This window comes from Erythranthe guttata, chromosome 10 (genome assembly GCF_056151865.1).
Source record: "Erythranthe guttata isolate IM_541 chromosome 10, IM_541, whole genome shotgun sequence".
Classification (NCBI taxonomy): domain Eukaryota; kingdom Viridiplantae; phylum Streptophyta; class Magnoliopsida; order Lamiales; family Phrymaceae; genus Erythranthe; species Erythranthe guttata.
The window spans coordinates 2,020,185-2,035,624 of record NC_142542.1 but is presented as its reverse complement, the minus strand read 5'-3'; the positions used below and the strand labels follow the sequence as shown (position 1 = coordinate 2,035,624).

Genomic DNA, 15,440 nt, shown 5'->3' with positions numbered 1-15,440 from the left:
ATAACGAAATATTCAAAAATATGACTTGCATTATGGGTCAATCAAAACTCTAACTATTTAAGTTGGGTCGATAATAGTCTTAAAAGTTGGGTTGTTTCATTTAATTGCCGGTAATCAAGTAACTCAACCTAGATATAACCATACTAGTGCAATAACTGGTAAATTGTATCAATTTTTTTAAGCAAATTGCATTTAATTTAATTTTGAATTAGTAGTGTGACAGTTGTCATTTGGATAAGTGTACACCATTACTGTAAACAGTGCCTAAAAGTCAAGTGAAGCAACCAATAGATTTCCCCCATTCACCATACATTTCGACCCTAATTTACCGCTATAGGGACATACTAATATATTCCGGGAAGGCAATGTATATTATAATACATCGGGTGAAATACACTGTATGAATTTTTATCATTCAAAAACACTCAAAAAATGCATACATTCATAATAGTTTGTGTAAATCAACGGTAAAAATCCACTTGATAAACCTTCTTCGTACCTAATATAGAAAAAGTCGTTCGTGGGTTTGTGGGTAAGAGTGTAAGTCAAACTTTATTTACTATTAATATATTTTATATATGTATAAATATGTAATCTTTCATAAAGTTATATTCCCAATATTCATACATATTCAATGTACTAAACTTATCGAATTTCATAAATTGGGTTCTAAAAATTGAAATTTAAACATTAATCAAATAAGCTCGAGTAAACATTATATTTTTATTAAATGAAGAAAGAAAATGTTAATTTTGAAAAATACATTGAGCTAAAAAAATGTTATAAAATTAAGGGGCATTTGCGTCAACATCAATGTTGTCAGAACCGAACCGGCCATGGAACCGGACGACCATTTGGGTCACGGTTTTATAGGGTTGAACCGGTTCAACCTGGTTTTTGATTTTTTTTAATATATCATTATTTTATTAATTTTAATATTTTAAAAATATTATTTTCTTTACATTTTTAAACTTCCACCTATTATTTTCAATTTTATCAATCTCACACCACTTTTTACAATATTTCTTTTGCTTATATTCTATACTTTTCCATTCTTTATTCTTCTAATGAGGCAATTCACCACCGCTATTCGATCACCCATGACCGAATCCGGCAATTCTTCGACCACTCATGACTAGATCTGGCCACCCATCATTAAGTCCCGTGAAGATTCACTCAAATCTAGTCATAAATAACCAACTTAGCGGTGATTTGAGATGTTTTGGCCGAAAACCGGGTTTTTTGACTGACTCGCCGGTTCTCGGGTTTTACCCGGTCGAACCGGATTTTGGTCATTTGGCCCCGGTTTTCATTTTTTCCGGTTTTAGAGGTCAGACCGGACTGCTTCGAAGCCGGGTCACGGTCGAACCGGTCTGACCGGCCGGTTCGGTTCGGTTCTAACAACATTGGTCAACATTAGCGCCTTATAGGGCTCAGAATATTGACGTACCCATTTTCCAGAAATAGTCAACATGTTGTTTTCTTGGATTGGTTCATGATGGGAGCATCTATTTTCAAATTTGGGTAAATTACAACCACCTCCCTTAGTTAAACTATAATTATAAAAAAAACCCTTATGTTTTAGAAATTCCATTAAACCCCCTACAGTTTGTAAATTTCTTACATCCACCCTCCTCAAAAGGGTGTTAGTGTAAAATTTACAAATTACAATGGGTGAATATAATTATGAAAAATTTAGGGATTGTTTTGTTAATAGACCTTACCTTAGAGGATAATTGTAATTTACCCTTCAAATTTTTAAAGAATCGAAAAAAATTATTTGATTTTGGTTGCAGAGAAATATATATATATATATATATATATATATATATATATATATATATATATATATATATATATATATATATATATATATATATATATATATATATATATATATATATATATATATATATATTAAAGAAATCCCTTATTTTTATTTTTATTTTGGTTCAATTGGGATTTGTTTGATTTTACACTCACGAATTTCATCGAGTAAAATTTCACCGTACACGTTTTTGGTAAGAACACCTTCCTATCAAAGCATAAACATGGCATTATTTAGTAATATTGACTATGGTAAATTATGAAAACAAATTTGAAAATATATTGAGAAAATATAATTTATAATGTGATAACAGTCACATTATTTATAGTTGAACCTCGATAAATTAATAATCTTTCTCTCGATTCCAACTCGTCGTAAACGTATTAAATTATTAGTTCGATAATCTAATATCTCACGAAATTAATAGAATTTTGTTAATTCCAACTTTATTAATTTATAAACGTTTAACTGTAAAAAATTAGTGGGGTAAAAAAATCAAATTGAAAGTAAAATAATATTTTCCGTAGCAGTCAAATCATAATGCGTAACGTTGCAATATGACACAAAATAGTCCATTTAAAACGGGCTAAACTCTCGGGCCTTGAGCCCGACACACGCTTAACGGGCCGAAACAACCCTTTTTGTTATATTATCTAATTTGAAAACGCGACTTTAATAATTAAAAATATCAAACACGCTTTTCTTTAGTTGCTACTGGCAAGTGAACTTGTTAAACCGTTTGGTGGCCATTTCTCGAACTCTGCGGCCATTGAATTTTGATGAACTGCAGAAGCTGACAATCCAGGTTTTCTTTCTCTCTCTCTCTCTCTCTTTTTTTCCTCAAATAAATAATTTGTTTGTGATTAATGTTGATACTAACTGCAATTGTGAAGCGCGATTGTTGATTATTTTTGAAAAATTCTTAATTTTTGAGTATATTCTAGTTCTCAATTTGTTAGATTGTTTATTGATTTTGGGAGATGAAAATTCAGCATTCTCCGGCGAAGTTCTGTTTAGAATGGCTACTGTGTCGTCTTTGTGCCGTCGATCTTTTGCTTAGGCTTCAGAACTTCAGACTCCGTTTAAATCTGTTAGGGTTTTTTTTTTTTTTTGAGTTGAGTTTCTGGAATTATGTTGAGGAATGGAATAAATGCATATGGATTTTATTTAATTATTTTTTTTATCTTTTTGAATGCTTGGTGAATGCATGTGGATGAAGAATTGAGAAATGCAGTTGTTGATTTATTGAAAAAAAATCGCATTTTTTTGTGTTGTTTGACTATTGTGGAAAGTGGAAACCTTTAGGAATTCAGATTTGTTTTATTTTGTTTTCTGAAATACTCGAATGCTAAATTTTTGCTGACTTTCAATTTTTACGATAAAGTAATATTTAGGATTTTCCGGTGGTTTACTTTTTGATGATTTTCACTTTCTACGATAAATTAGATTTAAAATTATTTTTTTTCGTGTAATTCTGTTTAGGGAATATTTCTTCCTTGAAATGTCAAAATGCCAATCTATATTCGATATTTTTTTTTCATTTTGTCGTGCTCGTGTTGCATGTGCATATGTTAGTATCTAAAAATCCAGTTACGACGTACGATTGACTTTAATTGCAAAGTTCTTGAATATGGCAACAAATGTCAATCTCGTAATTAGTTGCATCTTTTTTTCGATATATTATTAATTCCATTCTCCACTCTTTGATTTGTAGGTCTTAATATTTCTAATAGATTGAAAAGAAAAAAAAGGAATTAGACAAATGGAGAACAAAAACAATGAAGACTTAATGGACTATTCAATGACCGAAATCTTCGAGATTTCTGGCGAACCAGCCATTGTAATAAACGGCCTGCCCCCTCCATTATCATCATCATCGAGTGAAACCAATCTCATTCATTGTGCTGTTAGTGATTCGAAACCGCAAAATATTCCTGGATTTGGGGAATGGATGGAAGGAAGAGAAGTTCGAAAATCGTTTGGCGAAGAATTCTTCAATGGCAAAGTAACTCAGTTTGATGAGGAAGAGGGGTGGTATAGGGTCGTGTACGAAGACGGTGACTTTGAAGATTTAGAGTGGCAAGAATTGATGGAAGTGTTGGTGCCGTTAGATGTTAACATCCCTCTGAAAACACTCGCGATGAAGATTATCAAGAAGAGACAGAAATCGTCTGTTCAAAAGTCTGCAAAAAATAAGGTCAGAAGTCGAAACGATGGTTCGTTTGATGGTAAGGGCAAAGGGAAAGAAAGTGACGTTTCTTTATGAGTAAGTCTGCCTTATATGTTCTTGAAATATCCGTTTCATATATAGTTAGCACATTACAAATTACCGTTTTAACCTCATACCGAACTCCACGAATGGAGATATCGTTGTTATCGTATTGTATTGCTAATGGTTGTGTAGATGCTACACTTTCACAATACGTTCGAGTTATTAAACACTTGGACTTGATCATGATTTTGCGAGTTCGTATAGTTTAACAAGATTATATCATTTATACCTCGAAAAACGGGGAAAACGAATACAATAAATTTTAAAATCCTATTGCCTAGAAAAAAAAATTAGTAGATTAACGAAAAAAGGGATGTCCCGTTTATTACTGCATATATATTTATATATATATAAAAGGGTACTATTTTAATTTTAATGCTCAAAATAATATCCTAGAACCGTTGAACGGGTTGATACCCGGGATCAACCCGGGTGGGTCATATTCGCAGACAACATAAACACCGTTCTGATTATCGCAATAAACGGCGCCGCTGCACCCGACCCGGGTGGTGGTGCTCCAGACGATATTCAAGTAATGCCCGCATTCGCACCCGGCCCGCTCCGGCTGGCAAGTGCAGCTAAGCGTCTCGTTGTCGTACAGCTTGTACTCGTTGAACCACCACTGGACCACGTCGGTCGGCGTGAACTCGTTGTAGCTCTCCCAGTAAATGTTCTCGCCGAACTGGTACGGCGAGTGGCTCCGGTAGTTGCAGTCGACGCGGCGGTGCTCCGCCCATGCATGCGCGTGCTTCGTCAGAGCAGGGCTCCAGACTAGCGGCGGCACGCCGACCTTCTGGCGGAGGTCGTTGTGGGCCTTGAGGTACTCCTGCTGCTCCCAGTTGAAGACGGGCACGAACGCCGGCGCCGGAGGCGGGTGCTTGCTGGCGTGGCGCTTCTTCAGCTTGCCTACGGGGGTGGAGTGGTTCACCCCCGCCGCCGGAGCGATGGCCGACACGGCCGCGAAGATCAAGAAACATAAAAGTTTAGCCGGAGGCGGCATTTTTTTTTTTAGTTTTTTTTAATATTTTTTTTCTTGATTTGGTTTTTTGTTTTTTTTGGGTGGATTGGAATATAGGTTTGGACGCTGCTCCGGGAAAGGAAGAGGAGGAGCAGCGTCGAAAGAGGAGTGGTCGGAGGTGGAAATTAAATTGGTTTTATGCACTAATTTTTTTTATTTTTTTTTACTGAATTTTTGATTGGTTGGTTGGTAAATTATTTTTTTTACTGAATTTTGAAACGGTCAACGCCTGGCACAACAGATTTAAAGCCCGGCCCGTGATTAATTATGAAATTATTTACTCCGTTGATTTAAAAAAGACTTTTAGTCCACATATTAATTAATATATATATATATATATATAAACTTTAGATAGAAATTAATGATTTGAAAAAATCATGTGCTGTAGTATAAGATTTTTTTTTTTCTGATTTTGCTTGACTATTAAAAAATTAAAACGATTTGTCGTATTTCAGCTATTTTTATTAAAAAGTGTGTGTTGTTGATGTATACGAGTTTTTGTGATTTTTGCTCGATTGCGTAAATATTTGTGAAACAATTTTTAGATGAAATATTATTAGTTGCTTATGTATAAATGTCTCCTACATAACACATTTGAGTATTAAAAAGTTATTACAAATGATTTGAATATTTAGCAATTTTAAGCAAAAAACGTGTGTTATATTGTATACGACTTTTTGTGATTTTTGCTCGATTTTCAAAACTTGGTGAAATAATTTGAGATGAACTATTTTTGACTACTTGTGGATAAAAATCTTATATTTGAAGCGATTAATAATATTAAAGAGAATATTTAAACATTTCGACTATTTTTCACAAAAAAGTCACATATACATTTTTTTTTTTGTGATTTTGCTCGACTAATAAAAACATCATTGAAATCATTTTTAGATAAACTATTTCTTGACTTTTTATAAAATAAACATCTTCTATATTATATATTTGAGAGTTAAAAAATTATAATTTTTTTTAATATTCCTACTATTTTTAGCAAAAAGCGTGTGCTATATATAGTATACATTTTTTTGTGATTTTGCTCGATTATTCAAAAACTAGTTAAAAAATTTTAGATGAACAAATTCTTGAGAAATTACGATAAACATCTTACTTTGTTTCATTCATGAGAAAATAAAAGGTCCCATTACTAAAATTACATGAACAAACATCAGAAAGAAACAACAACCAAGCAAGTAAAAAATCAGCATATACATAAAGAACAAAATACAGTTTGTTACTCAGAACCGGACCAGTCACCGAAGATTCTTTCGTATAAATCGGTCTCTTCCAAATCACCCCAGCTCGTATTAGTGTCACGCAAATCGTGAAAGCCCAAACCATCTGGTCCGGCCCGATATTCATTTTCCGGCCCGTTTTGCGCTCCACCATCATAAAGGGAACCGTCTTGTTTCTCTGAGTCGTTTTCTTCTTCTCCACAATAGCTACTTAAGTAGGAAGATAACTCTCCAAACCAAGTACCACTGCAGTAATCTTGATTTGTCTCTTTGTTTGTGAACCAAGATCGGCTTGAGTAATCGCCCACTTCTTCGTATGTTAAGTAATATGAATCATCGTAAGATTCTTCTTGGTCAGAAGAAATCGGCTCCCCATAGTAGCTGCTGTTGTTCCAATCCCGATAGGACTCGTAGTCAAAAAAATCGGGGCTATTGTATAATACAAGGCTCAAGTCTTCCATTACGTATAGGCTGTAATAACAACCAGACTTCAAGTTGTTCGGAGAATTATTTTTTTAATATTTCTGAAAATGTAGGAGGTGGTGAGATCACAAAAGGCAATAGGTATATTTTCAAGTGGCATCGGCAAAAGCATCTTATGCTAAAAGCAATACCACAAATGACAAAACGGGGAATACGAAATCACTTTGGATTCCATTATTCGTCACTCTTTCAATTTCATCGAGCAACCGTGCAAAAATAACCTTGCCACTTGTAGATAATAAGAAATTTAACTAGGTTGGTAAAGAATTTTACCACTATTTCGAGTATTTCGTGTGGTGCAATTGTTTACTCTTATAAAAACAAAATTGGCAATATATCTCCACCCATTGTAGATTTCTTCATCACAGCTTCCATACCAAATGTCCACAAGAAAAAAGAATAAAAATAAAATAAAGAAACGGCAAAAAGGCTCGGAAAAAAGCATCGGTCACAGACTAAAGATACATTTAGTTTAGAAAAGGAATGCTTTAGTTCACAAAGTCATTTTCTAAAACACAGATAGAAAGCTAAGGATTAGTACCATCATCCTCAATTCATAATAAATAAAGCGCAAGCTAAAAAAAAGTCTCGATAGAGTTTATAAAATTTAAAAAAAAAAAAACACCCCTTTGATTACAAGTCCAAACTTATGATATTTTCTCAAGGAGATTGGCTGGCCCGGGGAGAGGGTGCAACAGGTTCGTCGTCATCATCAACAGGGCTCCTATCATCCTTCGGGCTAGGGCTTCTGCCATTAGGGCTGATGTCATCATACCTCTTAGGGCTGACAGGGCTTCTGCTTCTCTCCTTAAGAGTAGGAGAAGGGCTTCTCTCTCTTATATCTCTATCAGGTGTCGGACTAAGTTTCCTCACTGGGCTTTCTCGACGAGGGCTTCTTGATGTTCTTCTCTCTTTATAATCTGCCCCGCGCCCTCTTCTTGCAGCTGGTGACCTGGACCTGCTGCAAAACACAAAACCAAATTCCCGAATCAGCCAAGAAATTCAAATGAATTGCAATTTCCAGAACACGAAACTTTTAACGGTGAAAGGCTAACCTGTAGCTACGGCTTCTGCTGAAACTCCGACTCCTACTGCGACCACCGCGACGAGGAGAGCGCGACCTCACAGGTGACCTCACCGGTGAACGCGAATAACTTCGACCACGTCCACTGAAACATATGACAATCGGAATAGTTATTAGGATTGAGTATAAATTAAGATATATAAACAAGAAAGTGAAACTAAAGCTAGAATATACTTACCTTAGTTTCTTAGGGCTGTTCTGGCAACTCCTTTCAATGTGACCTCTTTCACCACAACGGTAACACTTATTTTTCCAGTCTCCAGCTTTGCAGTCGCGGGCCCAGTGTCCATCGAGGCCACAATTGAAGCAGCGCCCCGAACCTGGAGCAGGATCTCTACCTGCACCTGCATACTCTCTAGCCCCTCCAGAGCCACGTGGCACCTGTATAACAATGGAGTATCAGAAATAGTGTTTGTATAAATAAGAAAAATAAATCATTTTGCATCCACATAGCATATGTAGCAAGACCATCGAAACATATCTCATATGATAATTGTTTCAATTGCAAAATTTTCTTCTTGTAAACAAATCTCATATGATAAAGTAACTTACACCCTTGGCAAATTCCACTATTATACGGCGTCCATCAACATCTCTTCCATCCATGCTATATCTTGCATCGTCAGCATCCCGTGGATCACTAAATTCCTGTATAATTGCGAAGGAACCAAAAAAAAACCAAACACACAAAACCCATGACGTAGCCATATCATACAATAAGAGGTATACGATCTTTTAAACTCGTAAGCATTAAGAAAAGGGTTAAGAGTAACGTACAACAAAGGCGTAGTCTCGCTTCATGTCCACATCGCGTACTCTGCGGAAATGTTTTCCAGGAAACAGTAAGGCCATCAAAACTAGTTATGTACTGCAGTGCATGAAACTTGGTGCCACCAAGAGACGAAGAACTAAACACCAGTTTTTGATTTGTTGCAAATCCATAAAAAATGTAAACACAAGACAGAAAATCGTCAAAGGCTTCTAAGAATCGGCAAGATATTCCACCGAGTCCACCCCTCTCACCATGGACCACCAACAGAGACAGGGAAACTCCACCCTCCCACCATTGACCACCAGGTCAGGAAAGGCTCAGAAACCTTCAATAGAACCATTAAAGTCAAACTCAAACGATACCTAGGGCATATTGTTCCTTCACATATAAAGTTGCAAAGATGCCCACGAAAGACCATGCCTGGAAAGCAACTATTTTCTTACTAAGGTTCGAATTTGGTAACACTGACAGATCTTTGACGTAGAACCATGTTATGGAAATTGTTACAATGCCCAGCAAATTTTATAAAGTTTAAAATCGCTAATCATGGTCTACCGGTATCAACCAAAAAATTAATAAAACCATAGAGGCCAAAGCTTTCTTTCTGTGACCGAAGGGTATGGAATCTATCACTATATAAATTTTAGACTAGAGACTACTCTTTTAAAACGCATATCACCTTCCTAGTCCCACGTGCCAAAGTACCAAAAAGGGATATCAGCAAATATTTTAAGAAGTAACTATGGAACAAACAGCCTTACACTCCGTAAATAAGAGAGGCTCAGTTACACCCATAAACCGTGGTCACGGTGAAGACGGGGATGTATCAAAATTATATGGCAAAGCAGAGGAGGAAGGTAGACGGCAATAAAAATTAATATTACACCATTGATCAAAGCGAGTAGTAAAAATTTACAGACTTCAACCATTGATAATGAATGACGCATGATCATGTGGATGAGACATAAATTAAGTATTCAAGAAGAAACAAAAGGCAGAGCAAAACGGTAAAAACAGAGAGACATTCTGATTATTACCTTCCATATCTGCTGAAAACATGCTCCAAATCCCGAGAACGGGTCCTTGAAGACAGGTGACCAACATAGAGGCGAGTAGTGCTGCCATACCTATCTTCGTAACGAGGCATTCTTTAAGCTGCATGATAAAATTATAAAACCAACAATCAGAAAAATAAACCAAGACAGGAAGGTCAAATATTTAAGGAAAAATGAAAAGAGGGATTAGACAATGCATTACAATTTTTAAACAAATTAGGGCAATAAATCCAATTTTGGTGACACAAAAATATTAAGCAACCATAAACAAAGAACTTCCCCAACGTAACATTGTCCCCAAAAGGTTCCGTTTTTTCTTCTTTCTCTGGGGTGGGTGGCTAAAAGGATTGAAAAAATCATTTTTTTCATTTGTTCATGCATGAAAATTGGGAATATGCGAAGGGGAGCAAAAAGTAACCCTAATTTTCAAACAAAATCAATTTTGAACTACACCTCCGAATTTTTCTAAAAACGAAATCGACAGACGAACAAGACAAAATTCCATTCACCGGCGAAGATAAATCATAAAAACAAAGCCATAACAAATTAGTACAATACGTCAGAGAGGTACAGAGATCTGAAATCCTTACATAATCTATTCAGACGGAATCCCCAAATTCGAACTGCAACCCTAATTCTCACGGACAGCGTGAAAAGAGCCAGCGGTGAGATCTCGTTGGCATTATATATGACCACCGACATATTTGACGGTTGAGATTTTGCGTGTCGAATCCAAGGGTGTAAATCAACACTTGGTGGGCCGGGCCGGGCCGGATAACTAGTTATGTAAGCCCAATTAATATTACCTTGGTTCTAACCAATTGGGCTGTTCAATTATTTATTTAGTTATGTATATTATTTTCTTAATTTACTTTTGTATAATTAAATTTTCTTATTAAGTAAAGAAATAAATAAATGGTAAATTTCGGGCACCCCTGAGGTAAGGTTAAATTACGAAAAAAACCTCTTATTTTGGGTAATTACAATCACTCTCATCAACTATGAATTTTCTTGCACGTCTATCTTTGCGTTGTTAAATTTAGTGGAATCTTTTAGATTATGTGGAATATTCTCCAGAAAATAGTTTTACTCCATACGAACTCCACATTTTGAAATAAGATGAACATAATATGTGTTTTTTGGCTTGTAAATATCAGATTGTGGTGCTTCAAAAACTGCATTTCATACAAAACGAATAAAAACTAGAGAACGATTCGAAATCTAGATAATTCTATTGAATTTTACACCATTTAAAGGGAATGGTCGTAATAACTCAAAATATTAGTGGGTTTTTTTCGTACTTTAACTTTATCTGAGACGTTGTGGTAATTTACCCCAATAAATAAAATAAAAAATCTCTTTGCAACTACAATCAGCAACAAACAAACACAAGAAAACACACCACTTAAATTCTTTATTAAACAACTGAATTAGTTAATACATGATAATCTTGATGAACCCTAAGTATACATATCCTTCTTCACTTCCTCTTATTCTTGCTTCCAATCATCAAGGCAAAGTAAAACAAAACCCTAAACAAAAACCCTAAACCAATGGTAATCAACAAGCAACTCCATTTATCCACATCACTAACCCCAGCCCTCTTCAATATATCCGATCCGTTCGTCAGACACGTGGACGCCGTAATATTCATCCCCAAAGTCCCGCTCATCGATTTCAGCATCTTCAACTTGACGGAGTGAGGAACACCGGCCAACGGTGTACCGTCGAACACCTGAACACCTCTCATGAAGCACCTCTTCGAATCGTCGAACTCGTTTTGCATCACCCCTTGGTAAGGGTACTTCACAAGAGAAGCGTAATGGAACCAAATCCAATACGAAGGAATCCGATCCCTCGTTATGAAGAAGCCACTAAAGAGCACAAAGTATGCCAAGATAGCTACAACAACCGTGTAAGCCATCATTAGGTTAAATATAACGCCGGATAAGAACGTGACGAACGAGCTTCCCGCCCAAAATGATGCCAACACGAATGTGTAGAAGAAGAAGAATCCGCCGGATAATCCGACCGCCCAGTAAGTAGTGGCGGCAAAAGCCGCCGACAGGATCAACAGAGCAGGGATAGAGATTACTGCATGGGAGATTACGTAGGAGGATCTACGGTAAGCATTGTACGCAGTTTCTCTCATGAAGATGTACCTTTCTAGAAGGAATACGGGGATTGCCTCCGCGCACGTGTAGAATGTTGTGGACATTGCGAAGGCGAAAAACCCTAATCTTTCTTGAACCCCTTTGGGGGAATCTTCGAGCTTCCGGAAGATTGTTGCGAGTATGATTCCGGTTATGAGAACCGCTCCGAATCTTGCTCCGAATAGCTCGGGTGATCTAGTGGAATTTAGGATCGATCTTTTCGAAATTACGATCATTTCTTTCCAGAAGGGGTTTGCGTATTTCGGGATGGAAGATTCGAGATTGTTGTTATTATTTGGTCCGGAAACAAGTTTCCCCATCGAAATGCTTGCACTTATGGCATTTTTTAGGGATATTCTTGGACCAATTGTATTAGGGTTTCTTGGAGGGTTGTTTTTCTTTTGCCATTTCTTGTTGAAGTCGGACAAATTATCGGTTCCGCCTGGATTACATTCGAGCTCCCGAATGTAATCGAGGGCGAATTCGATCTTATCGTCGTTTGTCGGGATAGGGTTGCCGAATTCTTGGAAGAACTGAGGGAGGAGAGATGGTGATCCGGTGAAAACGGTTTGTCCATGGGAGAGAATGATGAGCCGGTTCAGTAAGCCGAGTATTCTGTAACTCGGCTGGTGAATGGACATGACGACAATGCTGCCGGTCTGTGCGATTCTCTGCAGAACCTTGACCACCATGTGGGCGCTGGTGGAGTCCAGGCCGGAGGTGGGCTCGTCGAGGAAGAGGACGATTGGGTCGTGGATGATGTCGGCGCCGATGGATACGCGCCGCCGTTCGCCGCCGGAGACGCCGCGGCGGGACTCGTCGCCGATTACTGTGGCGGCGGCGCTGCGGAGGCCGAGCTGGTCGATCAGGGCTTGGACGCGGGATTTCTTTCTGGATCTGGGCATGGTCGCCGGCAGCCGGAACTCCGCCGCGAAGGTGAGGGTCTCCTCGACGGTGAGCATGGGGAAGAGGAGGTCGTCCTGCATGACGTAGGCGGAGATTACTTTGAGGAGCTTCGATTCCAGGGCTTCGCCGTTCATGGTGACGGCGCCGGTGAGGCTGTCTCCGGCGATGCGGTTGGCCAACGCGTCGATCAGGGTTGATTTTCCGGACCCGCTGGCGCCGAGAACCGCCGTGATTTCGCCTTCCCTGGCCTCGCCGGAGATCCCATTCAGCAGAATTTTCACCGGAGACTTCTCAGAGCTCCGGCGAGCCCTGCTGAAACACGCCGGCAGAATCCTCCGGCGAACTTTGACGCTGTACGTGAGGTTATGGAAGGAAAGAACAAAGGGGACTGATGCCGGCCGGAAAGGAGATTCATGGACGCAGAGGACTTGGTGGTGCTCCGACGGCGACCCGGCGAGCTGGAAAAGCTGGCGGAGAGTCTGGGAGGAGTTACGCTTGGGCTTCCGGCAGAATTCTTGGAGCTCCATAGATTGAGGAGGGCCTAAAAATGGAAGATCACTAGCTATGGATATATTATCACACTCACCACTCTGCATGTTTGTGCTTTCTTCTAAGGTTTGTATAATCAAGTAAACAAGAAAAGGGGTTTCTTGTTCAGTTTATATTTCGATGTCGGGTGGGGCCCGGCGGGGTGTTTCGTGTAGGGATGGCAAAAAAATCCGAACCGCTAGCTATCCGCGGGTATCCGCTCCGTTTAAAACCCATTACCGAAACCATTAGGGTTTGGTAATGGTTTTGGTAAAAGAAAAGAAAACCGTCATGGTTTTGGTATGGTTCTGGTTTTACCTTTATGGTCATGGGTACCCGACCATTTAATATATATATATATATATATATATATATATATATATATATATATATATATATATATATATATATATATATTAATTCAACATAATATGAATAAAAATAATAATTTGGCAAAAAATTTAATAAAATATTAAATAATTTAGGGAGGATATATTTGTATCATTTACTTTTTTTTTCTTCCACTTTTCTGAGAGTTACTTAAACGTTATCGGACCCAAAGTTATTTTTATTAGAACAATTTAAATGGTAAAAGGGTACCCGTGGGTATTCGGATATTCGTGGTAATGGTTCTGGTATTTCCATTGATTTTTTAAATGGGTTTGGTATGGTCATGGTTTGAGCTATATTAAATGGTAATGGTTCTGGTATTGCACTTTTTCGAGGGTACCCGCTCCGCTGCCATCCCTAGTTTCGTGTGGAGATTGAGGTTGTTTTTATGGGCAGGAGATTAGGTGAGGGAGTTACACTGCCTTTCTTAACACTTCTACTTTTCCATATATACATGCATGTATATATGTATGTGTGCAGCTACTGAAATTCACCTGGAGTTTCTATTTTGATTTATATATGCAGCTCCGCGTAAAAATATATATATATATATATTTGAATCTATACACGAGCATTAGCAGAGCCAGAATTTTGAGTCTGAAGGGGGGCCGTTAAATGTTAATCCTAGCGTAGGGCATGGCCCCCTTGGGCCTTGGCCTAATGTACACGTGTAAAATATGATATATAAATCCTGGGTTTTTAGTCTTTGAGGAATAGAGAAATGGAACAACGTCACAGGTTCTACCAAGTCTACGCAGAATGATGTTTCTTGTTGAGGATCTTTTTTCCTTTTTGTTTTGGAGATTGTGTGAGGGAATCAACTTTTAACCACTCCCAATATATATTATATAGCAGCAGCTATCAACTAATAAAGAATTTATATATAACAAAATGTACTATTATATTGATTCATCAAGATTTCTCATGAATTATTCAAGGTGGTTGTTTCACACCAAATACAGCGTAAAAACTGCTACGACATCGAAATTTAATTTATTCGATAATCAACTATGGAAAAATTCGTCCGAACCAACGACATCTACATGGAAAAAAGAAAATAAAAAGATCGGAAAAGAAAAGAAAACTGCACTAGACAACATCAGAATTTTAGATATTGCAGATTATGTATACAGCTAGTTTTCGGATGAATTCAAAACTAACACAACAATGAAAAGTCAGAACACTGGCCTAAGCATTCGTTCTTTCGATTATTCTGTGCACGGCACAATTTGTGACCATACCCCTGATGAATGTAAAGTGTCACTAATTAGGTATTAGTCTCTATGTTCCAAAACATAGTACCGGCAGAGTCTTACTGTATATTAATTCTGGGGCTGCTAATGTGGTCACCAAATTTTTCCTACTTGCATATATCTTTTGCAACACAACGCCTTGAACGAAACCCAACTTTCAAATGACGCGTGCAGAATGTCAATTGATGCCTTTTTAATCATACAGTTAAGCTAATTTCAACTCGAGAGCGATTGCTAAGCCTTGGGGCAAAAACTTGTTATCAACCATCAACCATTGGGTAAGAAAAAGATCCTTCGTACCCGAAAATATATTAGAATTTCCCTCTGATATTACTGTCACAACAGCTATAGTATTCTAATTGATCAAGAATTCTATAATCAAATAGAGGGGAGCTTACACAATACCATGATCTAAACCTAATCAAACAACATGTCATCCTGAGTTTTTGTTAAGATCATTACGAAT

General features: G+C 37.6%; 4 protein-coding genes across 7 annotated transcripts; 1 reads left to right on the top strand and 3 right to left on the bottom strand.

The window, feature by feature from the left end:
* The first annotated feature begins 2,527 nt into the window (after positions 1–2,527).
* LOC105952906 (dirigent protein 17) lies at positions 2,528–4,267 on the top strand. Its single transcript, XM_088824288.1, has 2 exons — positions 2,528–2,633; positions 3,543–4,267. The coding sequence occupies exon 2, from the start codon at positions 3,591–3,593 to the stop codon at positions 4,092–4,094; it is 504 nt and encodes a 167-aa protein (XP_088680414.1). The 5' UTR covers positions 2,528–2,633; positions 3,543–3,590; the 3' UTR covers positions 4,095–4,267.
* A 34-nt stretch (positions 4,268–4,301) lies between these two features.
* On the bottom strand, positions 4,302–5,100 carry LOC105952905 (pathogenesis-related protein 1C). The gene has a single exon (XM_012976498.2). The coding sequence runs from the start codon at positions 5,098–5,100 to the stop codon at positions 4,480–4,482; it is 621 nt and encodes a 206-aa protein (XP_012831952.2). The 3' UTR covers positions 4,302–4,479.
* Positions 5,101–7,264: 2,164 nt separating this feature from the next.
* On the bottom strand, positions 7,265–10,467 carry LOC105952907 (serine/arginine-rich splicing factor RS2Z33). 4 transcript variants are annotated; one of them, XM_012976500.2, is made up of 7 exons: positions 10,335–10,467; positions 9,727–9,844; positions 8,695–8,734; positions 8,470–8,565; positions 8,096–8,298; positions 7,889–8,002; positions 7,265–7,794 (listed from the first exon to the last, which is right to left on the bottom strand). In XM_012976500.2, the coding sequence occupies exons 2-7, from the start codon at positions 9,834–9,836 to the stop codon at positions 7,494–7,496; spliced, it is 864 nt and encodes a 287-aa protein (XP_012831954.1). In that variant the 5' UTR covers positions 9,837–9,844; positions 10,335–10,467; the 3' UTR covers positions 7,265–7,493. The 4 variants fall into 4 exon arrangements, with proteins under 4 accessions (XP_012831954.1, XP_012831955.1, XP_012831956.1 ...); XM_012976501.2 differs by having other exon boundaries at positions 7,265–7,791; XM_012976502.2 differs by having other exon boundaries at positions 8,695–9,014; positions 10,335–10,397.
* A 662-nt stretch (positions 10,468–11,129) lies between these two features.
* Positions 11,130–13,504, bottom strand: LOC105952908 (ABC transporter G family member 2). The gene has a single exon (XM_012976503.2). It carries the CDS (start codon positions 13,397–13,399, stop codon positions 11,225–11,227), a length of 2,175 nt encoding a protein of 724 aa, XP_012831957.2. The 5' UTR covers positions 13,400–13,504; the 3' UTR covers positions 11,130–11,224.
* Positions 13,505–15,440: the final 1,936 nt, after the last annotated feature.

Bases quoted from the DNA above. Each gene is read 5' to 3' on its own strand.
- LOC105952908 (XM_012976503.2), bottom strand. From the start codon at position 13,399: ATGCAGAGTGGTGAGTGTGATAATATATCCATAGCTAGTGATCTTCCA.
- LOC105952905 (XM_012976498.2), bottom strand. From the start codon at position 5,100: ATGCCGCCTCCGGCTAAACTTTTATGTTTCTTGATCTTCGCGGCCGTG.
- LOC105952907 (XM_012976500.2), bottom strand. From the start codon at position 9,836: ATGCCTCGTTACGAAGATAGGTATGGCAGCACTACTCGCCTCTATGTT. The intron at 8,299-8,469 runs GTAAGTTACTTT...ATTGTTATACAG, and splicing joins TAGTGGAATTTGCCAAGGGT to GTGCCACGTGGCTCTGGAGG. The intron at 7,795-7,888 runs GTTAGCCTTTCA...TGTGTTTTGCAG, and splicing joins AGCAGAAGCCGTAGCTACAG to CAGGTCCAGGTCACCAGCTG.
- LOC105952906 (XM_088824288.1), top strand. From the start codon at position 3,591: ATGGAGAACAAAAACAATGAAGACTTAATGGACTATTCAATGACCGAA.